The sequence below is a fragment of the Urocitellus parryii genome, chromosome 11, assembly GCF_045843805.1.
Source record: "Urocitellus parryii isolate mUroPar1 chromosome 11, mUroPar1.hap1, whole genome shotgun sequence".
NCBI classification, from domain to species: Eukaryota; Metazoa; Chordata; class Mammalia; order Rodentia; family Sciuridae; genus Urocitellus; species Urocitellus parryii.
Window position 1 is genome coordinate 14159105 of NC_135541.1, and position 17571 is coordinate 14176675.

The 17571-nt window shown below is 45.1% G+C and overlaps 1 protein-coding gene across 3 annotated transcripts in view; it reads right to left on the reverse strand.

Moving 5' to 3' along the window:
* Positions 1-6790, reverse strand: part of Asap3 (ArfGAP with SH3 domain, ankyrin repeat and PH domain 3) — a 44060-nt gene extending 37270 nt beyond the window's left edge. For all 3 annotated transcript variants that reach the window (XM_026403608.2, XM_026403607.2, XM_026403606.2), the window contains exon 1: positions 6568-6790. In XM_026403608.2, the coding sequence (XP_026259393.2) occupies positions 6568-6696 (129 nt within the window). In that variant the 5' untranslated portion in view covers positions 6697-6790. The remainder of the gene's footprint in view (positions 1-6567) is intronic.
* Between the last annotated feature and the right edge of the window lie 10781 nt (positions 6791-17571).

Sequence of the window (17571 nt, forward strand, 5' to 3'; positions counted from 1 at the left end):
GTCTCAAAAAATAAAAAGGGCCAGGGATGTGGCTCAGTGGTAGAGAAGCCCTAAATTCAACCCCCAAAGACACTGTCATCTTTGCTAGTCCCGTCTCTGAACCTCCTTCCCATGGCTGAGGAATTACTTGCTGCACAAATCTTAGAAGACCTTGCCTCCTCCAAAAGCTGAAAAGATCAAACTCTTGCTTCCCAGCCTCCCTTGCACCTAGGCTCAACTAATCAGAGGCCTTCACTGCAGACTCTGAATCAGAAGCAAAGATAGTTGGAAGATTCATTTTAATGCCGGTGGCAACAGCAGTGATAGCGCCCAATATCCAGGGGACAGTGGCACTACAAGCTGTGGCATTTATTATGTGGCACTACAAGCTGTGGCATTTATTATGTGGCACCAGTGACCTGCCAAACTGGCTGGTGGTGTGATTTGAGCTCCAGACTCTCATCTCCAACTGCTTTCTTGACATTTCACCTGGTTGTCTCAAGACCCATAAGATGTACACACAGAATTCTTTCTCTCAAACCTGGGTCCCCTCCCAGATTTTCCCTTCTTAGAACATGGTACTCTTCCATCAGAGATTTGGGAACCAGGATGGTAATGAAGCTCAGTGGTAGAGCACTTAACCTAGCATGCCAAGGGCTGTGGGTAGGATCCTCTGCACCAAAAAAAGGACAGGAAGAAAGAAAGAAATTTGGGAACCATTCCCCACTGGTATTCTACCAGCAAATCTTGGTGTTATTACTTATAAAATACTTCTATGAGCCGAAGGCAGTGGCACACACCTATAATGCCAGTGGCTTTAGAGGCTGAGACAGGAGGATCACAGTTTCAAGGCCAGCCTCAGCAATTTAGCAAGGCCCTAAGCAACTCAGCAAGACCTAGTCTCAAAATAAAAAATAAAAAGGGTTGGAGGTGTGGCTCAATAGTTAATGCCCCGGGGCTCAATCCTTGATCCAAAAAAAAAAAAAAAAAAAAGCAATCTTCTATAATCTGTCTACTACTTCTCTTCTCCTCCACCAATCACAACCCCATCTACACTACCCCCATCACTTCCCTGAACAACTGCCTTAGACTGCTTGGGTCTTCTCCTGCCGGCTCCAATGTAGCCTCCACACACTGGATTATGTTACTTGCCTGAATAAGGACGTAAAATCCAAATTCCCTAGCAGGGCCTACAAGTTTACATATGACCTAGCCCTGCCCACCTTCCCAAACTCATCTGACAGCACTCTTCCATTTGCTCATCACTAGGCTTCTGCCCCTCTGCCCTCCTTTACGTGTAACATGTACTTCAGGGTCTTTGCTGCCTCAGAGTCTTTTCTTAAGCAACTGCCTCCATCTGGGGCTCCCCCACACCATTGTTTTCTATGCGTACTCCTTTTTAGCTTTTTTCTTTTACTTGTTATTCAAACAATACTTTCTAAGCATCTAGTATGGTGCTAGGGCAAAGCACCATAGTAACCCCCTAGTGAGGGGGCTGGTGGCACAGCTCAGTGGTAGAACATATACCGAGCATGCATGAGGCCTGGTTCCATCCACAGCACTACCAAAAATACAAATAGAAAATGCTGGGAATATGACACTGAGATTAGATTCTAGCCTCTTGGAACTAAAAATCTATCAAAAACTTGAAGTTTAGTAAAATACACACACATCTATAATGTGTGCTGCAAAGGAGAGCGGTGCAGAGCTACTGCAGAAACTGACTGGGGTAAAAGAAGTCAGACCAATGAGGAGGCCGCTGCCTGTTCCAGGAGATGGCAGGCCGTGGACGAGGGATGGGACCTAGAAAAGGCGGCTGACTGCAGAGATGCTCCAAGGTAGAACTGAGACCCGGGCAAGAGGCGCGAGTGGTGGCGTGAGGCTTCCAGCTTGTGCAATGGGATACAGGGAGGGACCATCTCTGGAAAGGGGACACCAAAGAGGGCTTAGGCAGTCGTGAGTACAGTCTAAGTGGCTGTCAAGTGAGGGTCCAGAGGGCTAGAACTACAAATGCGCAAGTCATCTGGAGGTGGGAGGTGACTGAACCAGGGGTGTGGACAAGGTGTCCTGGAGAGGGAGGCTGGCTGGTGAAGAGATGAGGACCCAGGACCAAAGTTTAAAGAGAGCACAAGGCACAATCCTGCTGTATTTCCCAGCTCTGGTCTGTCCTCCCCAGAAGACTGTAAGCTAAGGACAGCAACTGTATCTTTCACTGAGCATATGTCTTCTATAGGGCTGAGCCCCAGTGCCGCTGTGGCCCTGAGCCAGCCTCATCCATTTCTTGGGTGACATGACTGAGTCTGCTGGTTCCCAGTGCCCAGCAAAAGTCTCTAAGCCTGCCTGGCATTCAAGCCCTCTAAGTCTCGCTGCACCCTCCTAGCACTGTAACCCAGTTCACCTTTTACTTCTAAGTCTCAGTTTTCCAAACTGGGATTCATCTTCACCCCTGCTCTGCACTAGGGAGGTACACAACAGAATGGGCACAGTGCCCCTCCCCAGAACCAGGAAGATGCCCTGCAGAGAGCAGCTCCATGGACCTTGTGGGGCTGTCCAGGCCCCACCCTTCTTCTGACAAATGCTCCCCTCCCACATGGCAGGTCTCAGTGGCCATGTTTACCCTGCTGTGTCTGTTCCTCCATGACCTGGGCTGATGAAACAGGGGTGGAGACCCAGCTTCTGGGACAAATCCAGACGCTGGGCTGGGCTGTCAGCCCCTGCCAGGAACTCAGAAGTGGGACACGAGACTGGCTTGGTTACCTTTAGACACCGGACCAGTGAGATCACGTGATCACGGGGGCCCGTCTGATGATAAGGGAGTAAAAGCAAAGACAGAGCTGCCTCAGCTCCTGGGGCTCCAGGCCAGACCTGCTGCTCCCCAGTTCCTCCAGGCACCTCTAAGTCCTTAAAACTAATTTCCCTTTAACAGAGACAAGCCTCAGAGAATTTATATTTCTTTTTTTTTTTTTTAAAGAGAGAGTGAGAGAGGAGAGGGAGAGAGAGAGAGAGAGAGAGAGAGAGAGAGAGAGAGAGAATTTTTAATATTTATTTTTTAGTTCTCAGCGGACACAACATCTTTGTTGGTATGTGGTGCTGAGGATCGAACCCGGGCCGCACGCATGCCAGGCGAGCGTGCTACCGCTTCAGCCACATCCCCAGCCCCAGTTTATATTTCTTTTAAGCAATCTCTAGAGTCGCATAATTTTTACATTATAACAAATATAGATGTACTTTAAAGCAAACTGTAAAATCATGAGAATTTTAAAACTTAAGAATGAAATCCTTTCTAAATCCAGATTCAAAGAAGCAAAAATCAAAGATAAACTTAAAATGTGCATTATAAGAAATTTAAAACATATAAGATATGATATTGATCTAGGTAAATATCCCTCTAACCACTTCCCTTCCCACCAATAATCTATTTGCTATGAGGACATAATCAGGAGGCGGTGCTCTCCTCTGGGGAGAGTACAGTCAACATGGCTTATGGGGTTCCTGATAGGCCCTCTTCCCAACAGCCTCTGAACTCACTCACTGTGTTCTTCATTAACCACAGTTCAGCCATCCATCCTGGAAGTGTTGCTTCCTCCAGGAAGCTCTCCCTGGCTGCACCAGTCCTCACAGGCTCTCTCCCTCTCCTGCCCCGCTAGACTCTTATGGCACTGACTATACCTTTCTTTGAACACTCAGGACAGACTCCTGGCATTCCTACTAATCTCCATAAGATGGGGTGCATGTCCCAACCAGTTAGTCAACCAAAAGTAGCATCTTTATATCCTTGGTGCCAACAGAGATGGCCTGGAGAACCAGAGAAAGCACAGCAGTCAGACAGACCCGCTATGCGACAAAGGGCAAGTGCCTAATCTCCCTGGGCCCATTCTCACTTGTGATAGTGTATCAATGGTATGTGGCTGTAAAGGGGCCCAGGACAGGAAGAAACTGGCTAACTTACTATCTTTAAGACTCCCTTACTTTGTGCAGTGCTTCATAATTAAAAACAAAAAACTTTAACAACCCAGAGAGGTAAGCAGGGAGGGATTAATGAGACCCATTTAAAGAATGAAATAACTGAGGTTCAGAGAAGTTACATTTAGGGAGGACAGACAGGTGGACCTTAGAAGAGAAAAAGAGCAGGGCTTGGAACACTAAGGAAGAAATGCTAGTTCTCTCACTACCCAGCCATTGAGAGCTTGGACAGTTTCTCGCCCTCTGGATCTCAGTTTCTCCATCTTAAATGAGGGAATTCCCAGCTGATTTCATTAAAGCGTCCCTCAGCTCAGACATTCTAGTTTTCTGTGACCTGCCCAGGGTCCTTTCCAACAGTGCTGCCAAAAAGAGCAGCAAGTCCTAGGACAGGGTCCCTGTTACTTACAGGAAACCAAATGAAATTGGGAGAGTTGATTTAAGAATCAGTTTCATTTTGATTCAGCCACATGGAACTTCAAGCCTGGGAGTGAATTAATTATGCCCAGACTGGGAGGGGTGGTTTTGCAGCATCAGACCACATGTAAGCACAATATAATAATAACACATACATGCAAATGCAAAAACAATCAGGAAACCTCAGGAAGGTCTAATCCAAAGGTCAGACCCTTAACTTTTGGGGGCACCGAAAGGCTAAAGAGAAAAGATGTGTTTAGGTGCCCAAGACTTTCTGTTACAAAAATAAGCCCTTGCATGCACCAACCAAAGATCCGAAGGTAAAGGAGGCTGGGTTTTATCCAGCCTAAACTGGGACAAAGCTGAATCCTGATCAGAGTTTTCTGGGCTTCCAGACCTGTTCTAAGGCCTCCCTCCCCAAACACAAAGTGCTCATATGCACAATGCCAGTCAAGGCCAGATGTGCATGGGCATAAATAGACGTTTCTCTCCACAGGAAAGGGTCCACCGTGCAGCTCCTTCTGCTCTAATGAACAACCTGGAGAGGAAGGTGAGCTGTGAGAGTCCTAAAGATTCCCATGGCACTTAACTCTACCTGGTCATAAAATGCAAGGCTACAGTGACACCCCTTAGGGAGCACTCCTCAAGACAAGGCTGTGCGGCAGCACTCCCCTGTGAGCCTCCCAATAAATTATACACATTCCTGGGCAGCAGACTCTAAACTACTGAATCTGCTCAAGGAAAGGATCCAAACCTCACTGGTTGCTTATTTTCTTTAAAACAAGCACTCCTACTATGTTCAAGAGTCAAGAGACTCAATCACCACCATCAAAAGAGGTCTGTCAATTAACCTGGCGATCGATTGATAATCATTCCATGTATCAAGATGCATGCTTTAATGGCGGAATGAGACGGACATCATTACCCTAGGTACGTGTATAATTGCATGAATGTTGTGACTCTAATGCACAACTAGAGAAATGAAAAATTCTGCTCCATTTGGGTACAATGAATCAAAGAGCTTTCTAATGTCATATATAACTAATTAGAACTAATAAATAAATAAAAGATGCGTGCTTTACACACATTGCTTCACATAATACCAAACTCTGAGAGGTGAACATTCTTATCCCCATTTCACAGATGACAGAATAGGTCACATGGCCAAGCTCACCCAGATGAAAAAATTCATAGCCAGACTCTGAACACTGCTCTGCCTCCCCAAAGTCAATTCCCTTTGTACAATTCTCTACTATCCTTTAGAAGGGAGACAGACAAACAGACTTGCAGATGGAGGGTCAGCTGCCCAGGGGAGAGAAAGTTTACCAAGACACTGGCTCAGAGTACTATAACTATGGAGCTTTGTTCTGTCACAGAGTAGATGCCCAGCACACTTATGGTGAAGGATGCAAGACTAGAGATGAGATCCACAAATGCCACCCCAATTCAGGGCACCCTCTGGAGAGGAGCTGCACAATCACATTCTGTTGGCCCAAAGCCATAGGGTGTCTGCCCTAGACTATTCCCTGCAGAGGAGCCAGGGAAAGCTGCAATGAGTTCGGAGAAGAGGAATGAACTCCAGTGAACAAGGGAATGGGGTGGGGCAGCCTGCAAGGGCAAAGAAAAGGCCTGGGACGCTTTGCTGGGAAAGACAAAGAGGAGAGGGGAGGGGAGAGGAGCCTATAAACTTGCCAACAGCCCGGCCAAGGTGAACCCCGGCTCCTGGCGCCTTCCCATCCGCATTCATTCCACAAGGCGGGCCAAGTCTCAGAACGAGCGGCAGAGGGTAGGGTGAACTCCCTGCAGCCCAGAGAAGTCAGATAATGTGGTGGGGAGCCTGCTCTTCAACTGGGGAGTGACTTGGAGGTGGGGGGCACATTTGTGAGGCTCCGAAGATGAAAACAGCGCTTAAGGCGCTGAGCAAACAAACATCTGACCGGGCAGATTTCCCAGAGCATCTGGGGCATGTGCCCCGACATGTGGAGTCTGTCATCGAGGTGACCTCGAGCCCCCTCACGGAGAGTCCCTCGGGCCCTCCCCCGCCTCGACGGTGAGGACGCAGATGTTTGAGACGTGCTGGGTTCCCACAGATCTAGGAAGGGGGCGGGTTTCTGGGGCCCAGCGGAGGACCCTCGCAGCTCCCAGGGCGCCTGTGAAGGTCAAGGCCAGGCCCCGCACAACCTCAGCCCCCTCCCGCCTCGGGCGCCTCACCTCCTCCCGCGCCAGCGCCGCCCCCCGGCACCGGGGCATCTTGGCGGCGAAGGCGGCGGCCCCAGCCGGGGAGCTGAGGTCCTCGGCGGTGACGGCCAGAAACTCGGCGACGCTGAGCTGCTCAGGCATGGCGGATGCTGGTCGGGGGCACCGGGGCTGCCGGAGCGGGACGCGGGGAGCGCTACGCTGCACCGCGTTGGGCCGGCCTCACCAACGGCCGCTGGCCCAGTCGGGACCTCCGCGTGCCCCGCCCCCGGGCCCGCAGCGCCCCGCCCCGCAGCCCCGCAGCCCCGCAGCCCCGCCCCCATCCCGACGCCCCGCCCCGCCCTCCACCACCACCACCCCGCCCCTCGCCGGCGCCCCAGGCTCGGTTCCCAAGGGCTCCCGGGACCTTTATCCAACTCCCCAGACCGCTCCCGGCCCCTCGCCTAACTCAGAGACTCGGTGCTCAAGGGCTTCCAGCCCCCCAGAACTCTGCCCCGGCCATTCGCCTCCTCAGCCCCGCCCCTGGCCCGCTGACCCGTCCCCTCGACCCCGCCCCCGGCCCGCTGGCACGAGTCCCGGCCCCGCCCCCAAGGCCTCCCTGCGGGGAGAGCTCCCTCCCCGCCCCTGCCTGAGTCCCCGGCCCTGCCCCCGCGACCATGCCGCCTCCAGCCCCGCCCCGGCTGCCGCCCCGCCCCCGGCCTCTTCGCAGCTGCGGCCCAAGTCTCCCGACTTGTCCCCGCAGGGCTCGCTCGCGGTTTGTCCCGCTCTCCAGTCCCCCAAGTCCTCCTTCCCTTCCACGGCTCTGGTTGCCCTATCCCTGCGTCTCTCCTTAGTGTCCATAGCCTCTTCCCCCGTTTGCAGTCCCCCATGACCTCGCCCCTCTGGCTCACCCCCAGCCTCCGGTCCACCCCAGCACCTCTCGGTCCAAGCGTCCCGGGATCCTCACTTCGCGCTCTATTAAGTTCTGAACCTGGCCAGAATTAACCTGCTAACCAGGGCCTCCTCGTCGCACTGTGTGACCCTGGCACCGTTGGCTAGCTGTGCGACTTTGGGAAGACTACTTCTTTTATCCAAACCAGTTTTCTTAGCTGTAAAAGCTTGATGCCCATGTAGTTGTGATGTTTTAAATAAAGAACGTATGGAAGCCAGATTTAAAATTAGGTAGTCAGTGTAGTTAGGTAAATCGGGTCTAATATGGAGTGAAATCTAAAATGGAGGCCATGAGAATGAATTCCCGGAAAAGTTGAGCAACTCTTGAAATGTTAATGAAGTCCAGGAAACAGCCCCCAACAGATTTAAAGACAGCCCATCCCAAAGAAATGTTAATGAACAGCCCCAGCAGATTTGAAGATAGTCCATCCCAAAGAAGTGTTAATGAACAGAACACTTGAAGTGGCTGCCTCAGAAGTCCTTCCTGCCCAGATTACTTCTTTGGCCCACCTGTGTCCCAATCCTTCGAACCTTCCCACCTGTATTCCATCACCAAAAACTATAAAAAGGGGAACACAGTCGCCCTTCAATGGATTCCACCTCTTGGGTCCCCTTCTTCCTCCAGGAGAAGTCATTTCTGCTGTCCTTTAATAAACTTCTAATTTTCCACTCTGACCTTGCCTCTGCATGCTTCTCTGGTGTTATTCTTCAACATTGGGGAAGCAAGGACTCCGGTCAACAGCAGTAACAGTATCACGTGTGTGTGTGTGTGTTCCCCATAGGGGCTGGATAGCCTGCTCCCTTTACCCTGCCCTGTTCCCTCGCCCACACCCTCGTTCTTTCCGGGTTCTGACTGATGCCTTTCACCCCTCAACTGTCTCATCATTCACTGGGGTGGATGAGAGATCAAATGAGATTCAACATAGAAACCCATTTAGGTTTAGTTGGGGAGACTGAGGTCGTCTGGAACAAAAACAGGGAAACCCGCATGGTAAAGAACATTGGTTGGGAGTGATGAAAAACCCAAAATCCAGTCTTGGTTCTGCTGTTGCCGGACTCTGTGCAGCTGAATAAATTGCTTCCCTAGTTTTAGAAACAGGCAGCCCCCTTCTTTTCGTTTCTGCATACAGTTATGGATTACACGAATCAGGAACAATGACTTGAACAATGGTTCACTGGTATCACTGGATTATCGAGCTTGATTTGGGTCATTGACAAACTGCTCTGTGTCAAGAGGAGAATTCAGACATTACTGGAATGTGGGGAGCATGAAAATTGAGCTCGGAGCGGCCCAGGGAGTCCTTTCTGGGTGAAGCCACAGGGAACAGCAGCAGGAATTCAAGGGAGTTTCTAGGTGAAATCAAAACCATCCAGGGTTGTGTTGTTTTTGTTTTTGTGGTACTGGGAATGGAACTCAGGGGCATTCTACCACTAGCTACATCCCCAGACCTTTTTATTCTATTTTGTTTTGAGACATGGTCTTCTTGCTAAGTTGCCCAGACTGGCCTTGAACTTGCAATCCTCCTGGCTTAGCCTCCCTAGAGCTGGGATTTAGGTGTGCATTGTTGCACCCAGCTCCTTCCTGGGTTTTAACTAAAGAAATGATATGATGGTAAGGAAGGACAGCAGGGGGGAGCAGTGTGGAGATCCTGAGAAAGCTAGGCATCACAGCTTGTGTGGGGGAACAGGGAGGTAGGCAAAGAGGAATGGAGGCTGATGCTTGTATGCCAATATTCTCTTAAACTCCTATGAGCAGCCTTTGCTCCCCTAACTACTGAAACTGCTCTGCTAAGGCCATGAATGACCTCCCCATTGCTGACTCATGGTCAAGGCTCTTGCTTTGCCTTCCAGCAGCTTCTCCACATTATACTTTCATCACCTGGCCTCCAGGACATCATATGGTCTTGATCTGCTTGCTGATCTCTTTTGTTGGTTCTCCTGTGTCTTTCTGATTTCTTGATACTTAAGTCCTTGGCCATCTCTGCTCCACTCTCTTTTCCCCCCATTTCTTTTAGGGTGTTGGCATTTGAACCCTGGGACTTAAGTTTGCTAGGTAAGCTCTGTACCACTGAGCTACTTCACAGATTTCCACTCCACTCTCTAAACTCATACCCTTGATAAACTTATTCAGCCCCATGACTTTATTTTTTTTTCATTGAGGCATTTTATCATATGTATGTTTTACATTCCTAGAAAAAGAACTCCAGGACTTTTCCTCCTGTGTCTTTTCTTCTCGCTTTCATGGTCCACGATGACACCTGAGGTTGTCAATACAATGAAACCAAACTGATGGGGATGGCAGCAGATTATTCTGCCACTTTTCTAGGTCTTTGATGTACATCAAATCTCGGGCTGATCACTCCACACTTGTTTAACCTTACTCTGAGGTTGACAACAATTTTTCCAACTCCGCGATCAGCAAGTTTTTCAAATTCACAGTAAGAAACTGGAGGATGACTTTGGAGCACAGACTAATAAAGACCTGGCATTTGCCTCTCTTTTTGACATCATTGATGCTCTTTTTTATATATTTATTCTTTTTTTTTTTTAATTTTCTTTCTTTTTTTTTTTTTTTAAAGAGTGCGAGAGGGAGAGAGAGAATTTTAATATTTATTTTTTAGTATTTGGCGGACACAACATATTCGTTTGTATGTGGTGCTAAGGATCGAACCCGGGCCGCACGCATGCCAGGCGAGCGCGCTACCGCTTGAGCCACATCCCCAGCCCTATATATTTATTCTTAAGCTTTAGGTGGATTCAATATCTTTATTTTACATTTATGTGGTGCTGAGGATCGAACCTGGTGCCTTGTGCATGCTAGGCGAACACTTCACCACTGAGCCACAACCCCAATCCCATTGATGCTCTTGAGAGCACCAGCCAGGACATTCATGCGCACCATTATGGAGGCATGAAAAGATGACCGAAAGAGCAGTCCTGTGACTTTAAATACCACTGAAATCTTGATGATCCCCAAACTTATAGCTCTAGCCTAAACCCTCTCCTTGAACTCCAGACTCCTATATCCAACTGCCTCCTTGACATTTTCCAATAGGCATCTGAAATTTAATGTATCCAAATATGAAGTCCTGACTTCTCTCCCTGAACCACGTAAACCACACCTGCATACCCATATGCACACACCCATGTCTTTCTCATCTCTAACCACTTTCCAGTGTTCAGGACAGCATTCTTGATCTTTTTCTTTCCCCACATCAGGAAATCTGCTGGCTGTACTTGCAGAGTCTATCTCAAATACATCACACTCCTCATCATTCCGCTGCTACCATCCTGATCCAAGCCACTATCATCTCCTGCCTGGATTACTACAGTAGGTCTTAGCTTATAAGTGTTATTGTTCTCACATCTGGTATGTAGTAGGCATATAAAAACATCTGCTGGGTCAAATAGGTGTTAGTAATTCTGTTTACTGACGCCTAAGATCACATGACCACTGTGTGACAAGGACTGATTAGAATCCACGTTTATCATCCATGCACACAGCACAGACCCATAATACCAGTTAATTGGAAACTGAGGCAGGAGGATGGAGAGTTTGAGCCCAGTCTGGGCAATTCAGTGAAACCCTGTCTCACACACACACACACACACAAAAAAAAAAAAAAAAAAAAAATTTAAACAGGGCTGGGTGCAGCTCAGTGGTAGAGCACTTGCCTAGCATGTGGAAGACCCTGGGTTTAATCTCCAATACTGTAAAAAAAAAAATAATAATCTAGGTTTTCATGATATCAAAGTCCCTGCTTCTACCATCTGTAATCTACTTTCTGGAGGTAGGTCTTAGGCTCACCTCCAGAGAGGTGGAGAATTTCCGTTCCTAGTGCAAATGAGGATTAATTGCCAAGGGGAAATGAAGGCAGACAGGACCCTTACCCCAAGGATCAAGTCTCTGCTTTTCTGCAGGGCACAAACTCCTTCCCAATCTAGCCCATCTTGCCCTCCGATCCAATGACAAATGTCCTATCTTATTATTTATTGTGGTTCTGGGGAATGAACCTAGGGGGAGCTCTACCACTGAGCTACCCCAGCCTCTGCGCAGCTCCTGAGGGCACAAGACTTCCACCTGTCTGCTCTGTCGCCTGTCTACTCCGGCACAGGCTGTTCCTTCTGTCTGTATTCTTCCTCCATCTTCTTTGCTGTCTTCTATTCAGCGTCATGATTCAGACGCCATTGATGTCATTGATGGTTAGTGCTCTTCCCAGAGGTCCCTATGCTTCCATGAACCCTTAGAAAATTGAAATTTTTTTCCCATTTTTAATTGGTGCTTTATAATTATGTATGGGTTCATTGTTACACATCCACACATTCATATATAACAACATAGGTCGGTATCATTCCCCAGGGTCTCCCTTATTTCTTCCCTCTTCCCTCCCCTTGTCCCTTACCTCTGCTCTACTGATCTCCCTTCTGTTTTTATGAGACACACACCACCAACAGCCAGACCTCACCCTCCTCACCTCTCCTCTCCTCTTTTGTTTCTGTCTCTCTCTTATCTCTAGCCTCCATATATAAGAAAACAGACAACACTTAGACTTTCTGAGTTTGGTTTATTTTCTTTAATATTATGCTCTCAAGTTCCATTCATTTCTCTGCAAATTACATAATTTTATTCTTCTCTGTGGCTGAATAAAACTCCATTGTGTGTATATACACCACATTTTCTTTATCCATTCATCCATTGATGGACACCTGGGCTGGTTCCAAATTTTGGCTATTGTGAATTGTGCTGCTAGAAACATAGGAGTGCACGTGTTGCTCTAGTATGCTGACTTCAATTCTTCAGATAAATACCATCCAGAAGTGGTGTCACTGGGTCAAATGGTGGTTCCATTCCTAGTCTTGAGGAACTTCCATTTTGATTTCCACAGTGGTTAGTACTAATTCACAATCACACCAACAGTATAAAAGGGTTCCTTTTCTCTCATGTTCTCACCAGCATTTACTATTGTTTGTATTCTTGATAGCTGCCATTCTAACCAACATGAGATGAAATCTCAGGGGAGTTTTGATTGGCATTTCCTTAATTGCTAAAGATGTTGAACATTTTTTCCTATATTTTTTGGCCACTAGTATTTCTTTCCAGAAGGTTTGTTTATGTCATTTGCCCATTTGTTGATTGTGTTATTTGGTTTTTTGGTGATACGTTTTTCATTTCTTCATATATTCTGAATATTAATTGACTGTGAAAGGAGTAGCTACCAAAGATTTTTTTTCCATTATCTAAGTTCTCTCTTCATGTTTTTAATTGTTTCCTTTGCCATACAGAAGCCCTAAAAGAAAAAAATTTTAAAAAAGAATTTTTTTTTAGTTGGGCCTGGGGTTGTGGCTCAGTGGTAGAGTGCTCACTTAGCATGCATAAGGCACTGGGTTCAATCCTTAGCACCACATAAATATAAAATAAAGATACTGTGTCCACCTACAACTAAAAAATAAATATTTAAAAAAAAAATATATATATATATATATATATATTTAGTTGTAGATGGACACTACCTTTATTTTATTATTTTTACGTGGTGCTGATAATCAAACCCAGTGCCTCACACATGCTAGGCAATGCTCTGTCACTGAGCTACAACTCCAGCCCCCAGAATTCTTTAATTTAATACATTCCTATTTATGAATTCTTGGTATTATTTCCTGAGCTTAGGAGTCCCTTTGATAAAGTTGTTCCTGTGTCTGTATTTTGGAGAGTTCACCCTTCATTTTCTACTCACAGTTGCAAAGTTTCTTGCCTAATTCCTAGGTCTTTGATTCAGGTTCAGTTGACTTTTGTGCAGGGTGAGAGATAGGGATCTAGTCTCATTCTTCTGCAGACAATAACCAGTTTTCCCAGCACCATTTGTTGAAAAGTCTGACCTTTTTTACTGCCTTTGTCAAGGCTCAGATGACTGCATCTATCTGGGTTCTGAGTTGACCTCTGTGTCCCCTGTTCCACTGGTCATTGTGTCTGTTTTTATGCCAGTACCATGTAGGGTGTTTTTATTTTTATTTTTTCCATTTGTTTTGTTTTGTTGGTTCTGGGAATTGAACCCAGGGGCACTTAACCACTGAGTCACATCCCCAGACCTTTTTTATTTTTCATTTGAAACAGGATCTCACTAAGTTGTTTAGTGCCTTGCTAAGTTGCTGAGACTGGTTTAGAACTCTTCATACTCCTTCCTCAGCCTCCAGAGCCACGTAGATTACAGACATGGGCCACCATGCCTGGCTATCATTGAGTTGTGTTTTTTAAAATTTTTAAATTTATTTATGTTTATGAATAGGCAAAATTAATATCATTATAATGATCATATTACCAAAAGTGATATACAGATTCAATGTAATCCCCATCAAAATACCAATGAGAGGTACTGGGGTTGTGGCTCAGTGGTAGGGCACTTGCCTAGCACGTGTGAGGCACTGGGTTTGATTCTCAGCACCACGAAATAAATAAATAAATAAATAAACAAATATCTGTAATTCCACGTGGCTCTGGGGTCTGAAGAAGGAGTATCAAGACTTCAAAATCTCAGCAACTCAGGGAGGCACTAAACAATTTAGTGAGACCTTGTCTCAAAATGAAAAATAAAAAGGGCTGGAGATGTAACTCAGTGGTTAAGTGCCCCTGGGTTCAATTCCCAGAATCAAAAAAAACAAAACAGTGCCCTCTTTCATATGTTTTTTTGTAGAGGTCTTTCCTCGGTGAGATTTATTCCTAGGTTTTTTGTTTGTTTGTTTGTTTTTGGAGGCTGTTGTAAATTGGATTGTTTTCCAATTTCTTTTTAGCAAATTCATTTTTGTGTAAAGGAAAACTTGATTTTTTTGCATGTTGATTTTGTAATCTGCTACTTGGCTGGATTTATTCATCAGCTCTAGCAGTCTGGTAGAGCTTTTTGGATCTTCTAAGTATAGCTTCATATAATCTACAAACAGTGATAATTTACTATTTCCTTTCTTATTTGTGTCTCTTTTATTTCCTTCTGTTGCTTAATTGCTTTAGCTAGAATTTTAAGTACTATATTGAATAGCAGTGATGAGACTGGACATCCTTATTTTGTTTTGGATTTTAGAGGAAATTCTTTCAGTTTTCCCCATTTACTATGATGTTGACTTTGGGTTTGTCATATATATAGCCTTTTTAATATTGAGGTAAGTTCCTTCTGTCTCTGCTTTCTTCAGTATTTTTATCATGAATTGGTGCTAAATTTTGTCAAAGGTTTTTTCTGCATCTTTTGAGAGAACTCAACAAGACTACAACAAGTAGTCTTAACAGTGAATTGCATTTATTGATTTGTGTACGTTAAACCATCCTTGCATCCCTGGAATGAAACCAACTTGGTAATGATGTACGATATTTTAAATATGTTGTTGAATACAGTTTGCTAATATTTTATTAAGGATTTTTGCATCTATGTTTATTAGGGATATTAGTAGTTTTCTCTTCTTGATGTGTCCTTATCTGGTTTTGGTATCAGGGTGATACTGGCTTCATAGAATGAATTTGAAAATGTTCCACCCCTTACAATTTCATAATCACTTGAGGAGTATTGGAAATAGTTCTTTAAAGATCTAGTAAGAATTTAGCTGAGAATCCATCTGATCCTGGGTTTTTCTTTGCTGGAAGGCTTTTTTATTACTACTTCAGTTTCCTTGTTTGTTATTGGTCTGTTTGGGTTTTTTCAATATCCTCTTGGTTCAGTTTGGAGGTCAGATGTGTCTAGAAATGAACTCATTTATTCTAGATTTTGCAGTTTATTGGAGTATCAGTTTTCAAAACAATCCCTAATGAACTTCTGAATTTCTGTGATGTTATCTCCTTTTTCATTTCTAATTTGGTTGCTTTGGATCTTCTCTTTTTAATTTTTTTTTTATTGAATGTTCCAAACATTACAGAGCTCTTTTTAATTTTTTTAAAAATTTTTTGGTTAGTTTGGATAAGAGTTTATCAATCTTGTATATCTTTTCAAAGAGCCAACTCTTCATCTCATTGATTCTTTGTATTTTTAAAATTTTCTATCTCATTGATTTCATCCCTGATCTTTTTTTAATATTGTTTTATTTGTTGATAAACCTTTATTTATTTATCTATATGTGGTGCTGAGAATCAAACCCAGTGCCTCACACATGCCAGGCAAGTGCACTACTGCTGAGTCCCAGCCCCAGCCCTCAGCCCTGAGTCTCTTAGCATATGGAGGTGGTGCTGTTGATTGGACCCTTATGCCCTCTGGTGATAGAATGCTGTTAGTAGCAGTCTCCTGTAGAGGTGGTGCTGTTGGTTGGAGACTTTCGCTCTCTGATAGAAAGGTGTTATTAGCAGTCTCCTGTTGTAACTTTTCCCCTGATGGCTTTTTCTGCTCTAAACTTCCTTCCTCTGTCTCACTAGCTTGAAAGACCTTCTCTTGTACTTGAATCTTTTCCTCATTCTGACTAACCTGAGAGACCTCTTTTACTTGAATCAATATGTCTTCTCCTTCCTCTACCTTTGTCTGATCTGAAGGCTTTGGACTAAGCAAACCAGATACGTTCGCCCACAATGTCAATGTGCCAACTGGCAGAGTCCCTGGGTTGTACTTTTCTATTCTTTTTAAATCCTCACCATGATGGTTCCATTGTGATATATCTAACAACTCCTCCTTAAAAAGCCATGGGCTATATTTTTGTATTGTATCAACGTATGCCCTGAGTATTCTTGATTTTACTGAGATGCCTCCTTCGTCTAACAATTTACTTAACACTCTTTCGGTTTGTTTTTTACTAATTGCTGATCCCGTATTTCTACTATAATACAACCCAGCAAGATAACACCAAACCAAACCTAGACAGAATCCAATAAAAATGGAACAACAAAATTTCATTATAGCCTTTCTATCCTCCTGACATGTGCATCCGTCCTTTCTCCCTATCTGTTCCTCAGACGTAAATAGTTTTTCCTCAGATGTGAGCAGTTTTTCTTCCGTCTCACTCATCTCCAGGGACTGAAATGTCCATCCTTCCTTTCTCCCTATCTGTTCCTCAAACGCAAATAATTTTTCCTCAAATGTGAGCGGTTTTTCTTCCGTCTCACTCATCTCCAGGGATAGGCAACTTAAAACAAAAATGAAGCAAAACAAAAGAGTAAACTTAGAATGGCTACCCATCCTCTCGCCCTGCCCTCAGGGGCGAGCAGTTTACTTACCCTCAGTCGCTCCCCGTGCGAGCCACCAAATGCCGCAGTCTGACTGGGCACAATTCAGGAGCCACTTATCAAAAGAAACAAACTTTATTTTTAAAACTACTCTCAAGTATGCCCTGTATTTGAGGTAGGAGGGCAGCGAATTCACCAGGGTTTATTTTACAAAACAGTGAAGGAGCTAAAAGAGGCTGTAACAACCTATGGTCCTCAAGCACCCTTCACTGTAAGCTTGATCGAATCCATTACCAACTTAAACATGACGCCAGCAGATTGGGCTAATATGTGTAAAGCTGTGCTAACTGGAGGACAATACCTGTTATGGAAGGTTGCTAATGAGGAATTTTGCAAGGAGACAGCTATGGGAAATGCAGCAGCTGGTTATCCTCAGAGAAATCTAGATATGTTGTTAGGAAAGGGACCTTATGAGGATCGGCAGCAACAACTTGCATATGATCCTGGTGTATACGCACAAATTGCTATAGATGCACTTAAGGCATGGAAGACTTTACAAGGACATGGAGGTTTACAAGGTCAATTATCTAAGATAATACAAGGAGCTAATGAACCTTATGCTGAATTTGTAGATAGGCTTATTCAAACAGCTACCAGAGTTTTTGGGAATACAGAACAAGCAATGCCATTAATAAAACAACTGGCTTATGACCAAGCGAATCGTTGGTGCAGAGATATCATTAGACCATGGAAACAGGAAGATTTAAACAAATATATTAAATTGTGTAGAGACATTAATGAACAAGAGCAAGTCATGGCAGCTGCAGTAAAACAGGCTTTAGATGCCAGAGACATTAATGAACAAGGGCAAATTGTGGCAGCTGCAGTAAAACAGGCTTTAGATGCCAGAGACATTAATGAACAAGGGCAAATTGTGGCAGCTGCAGTAAAACAGGCTTTAGATG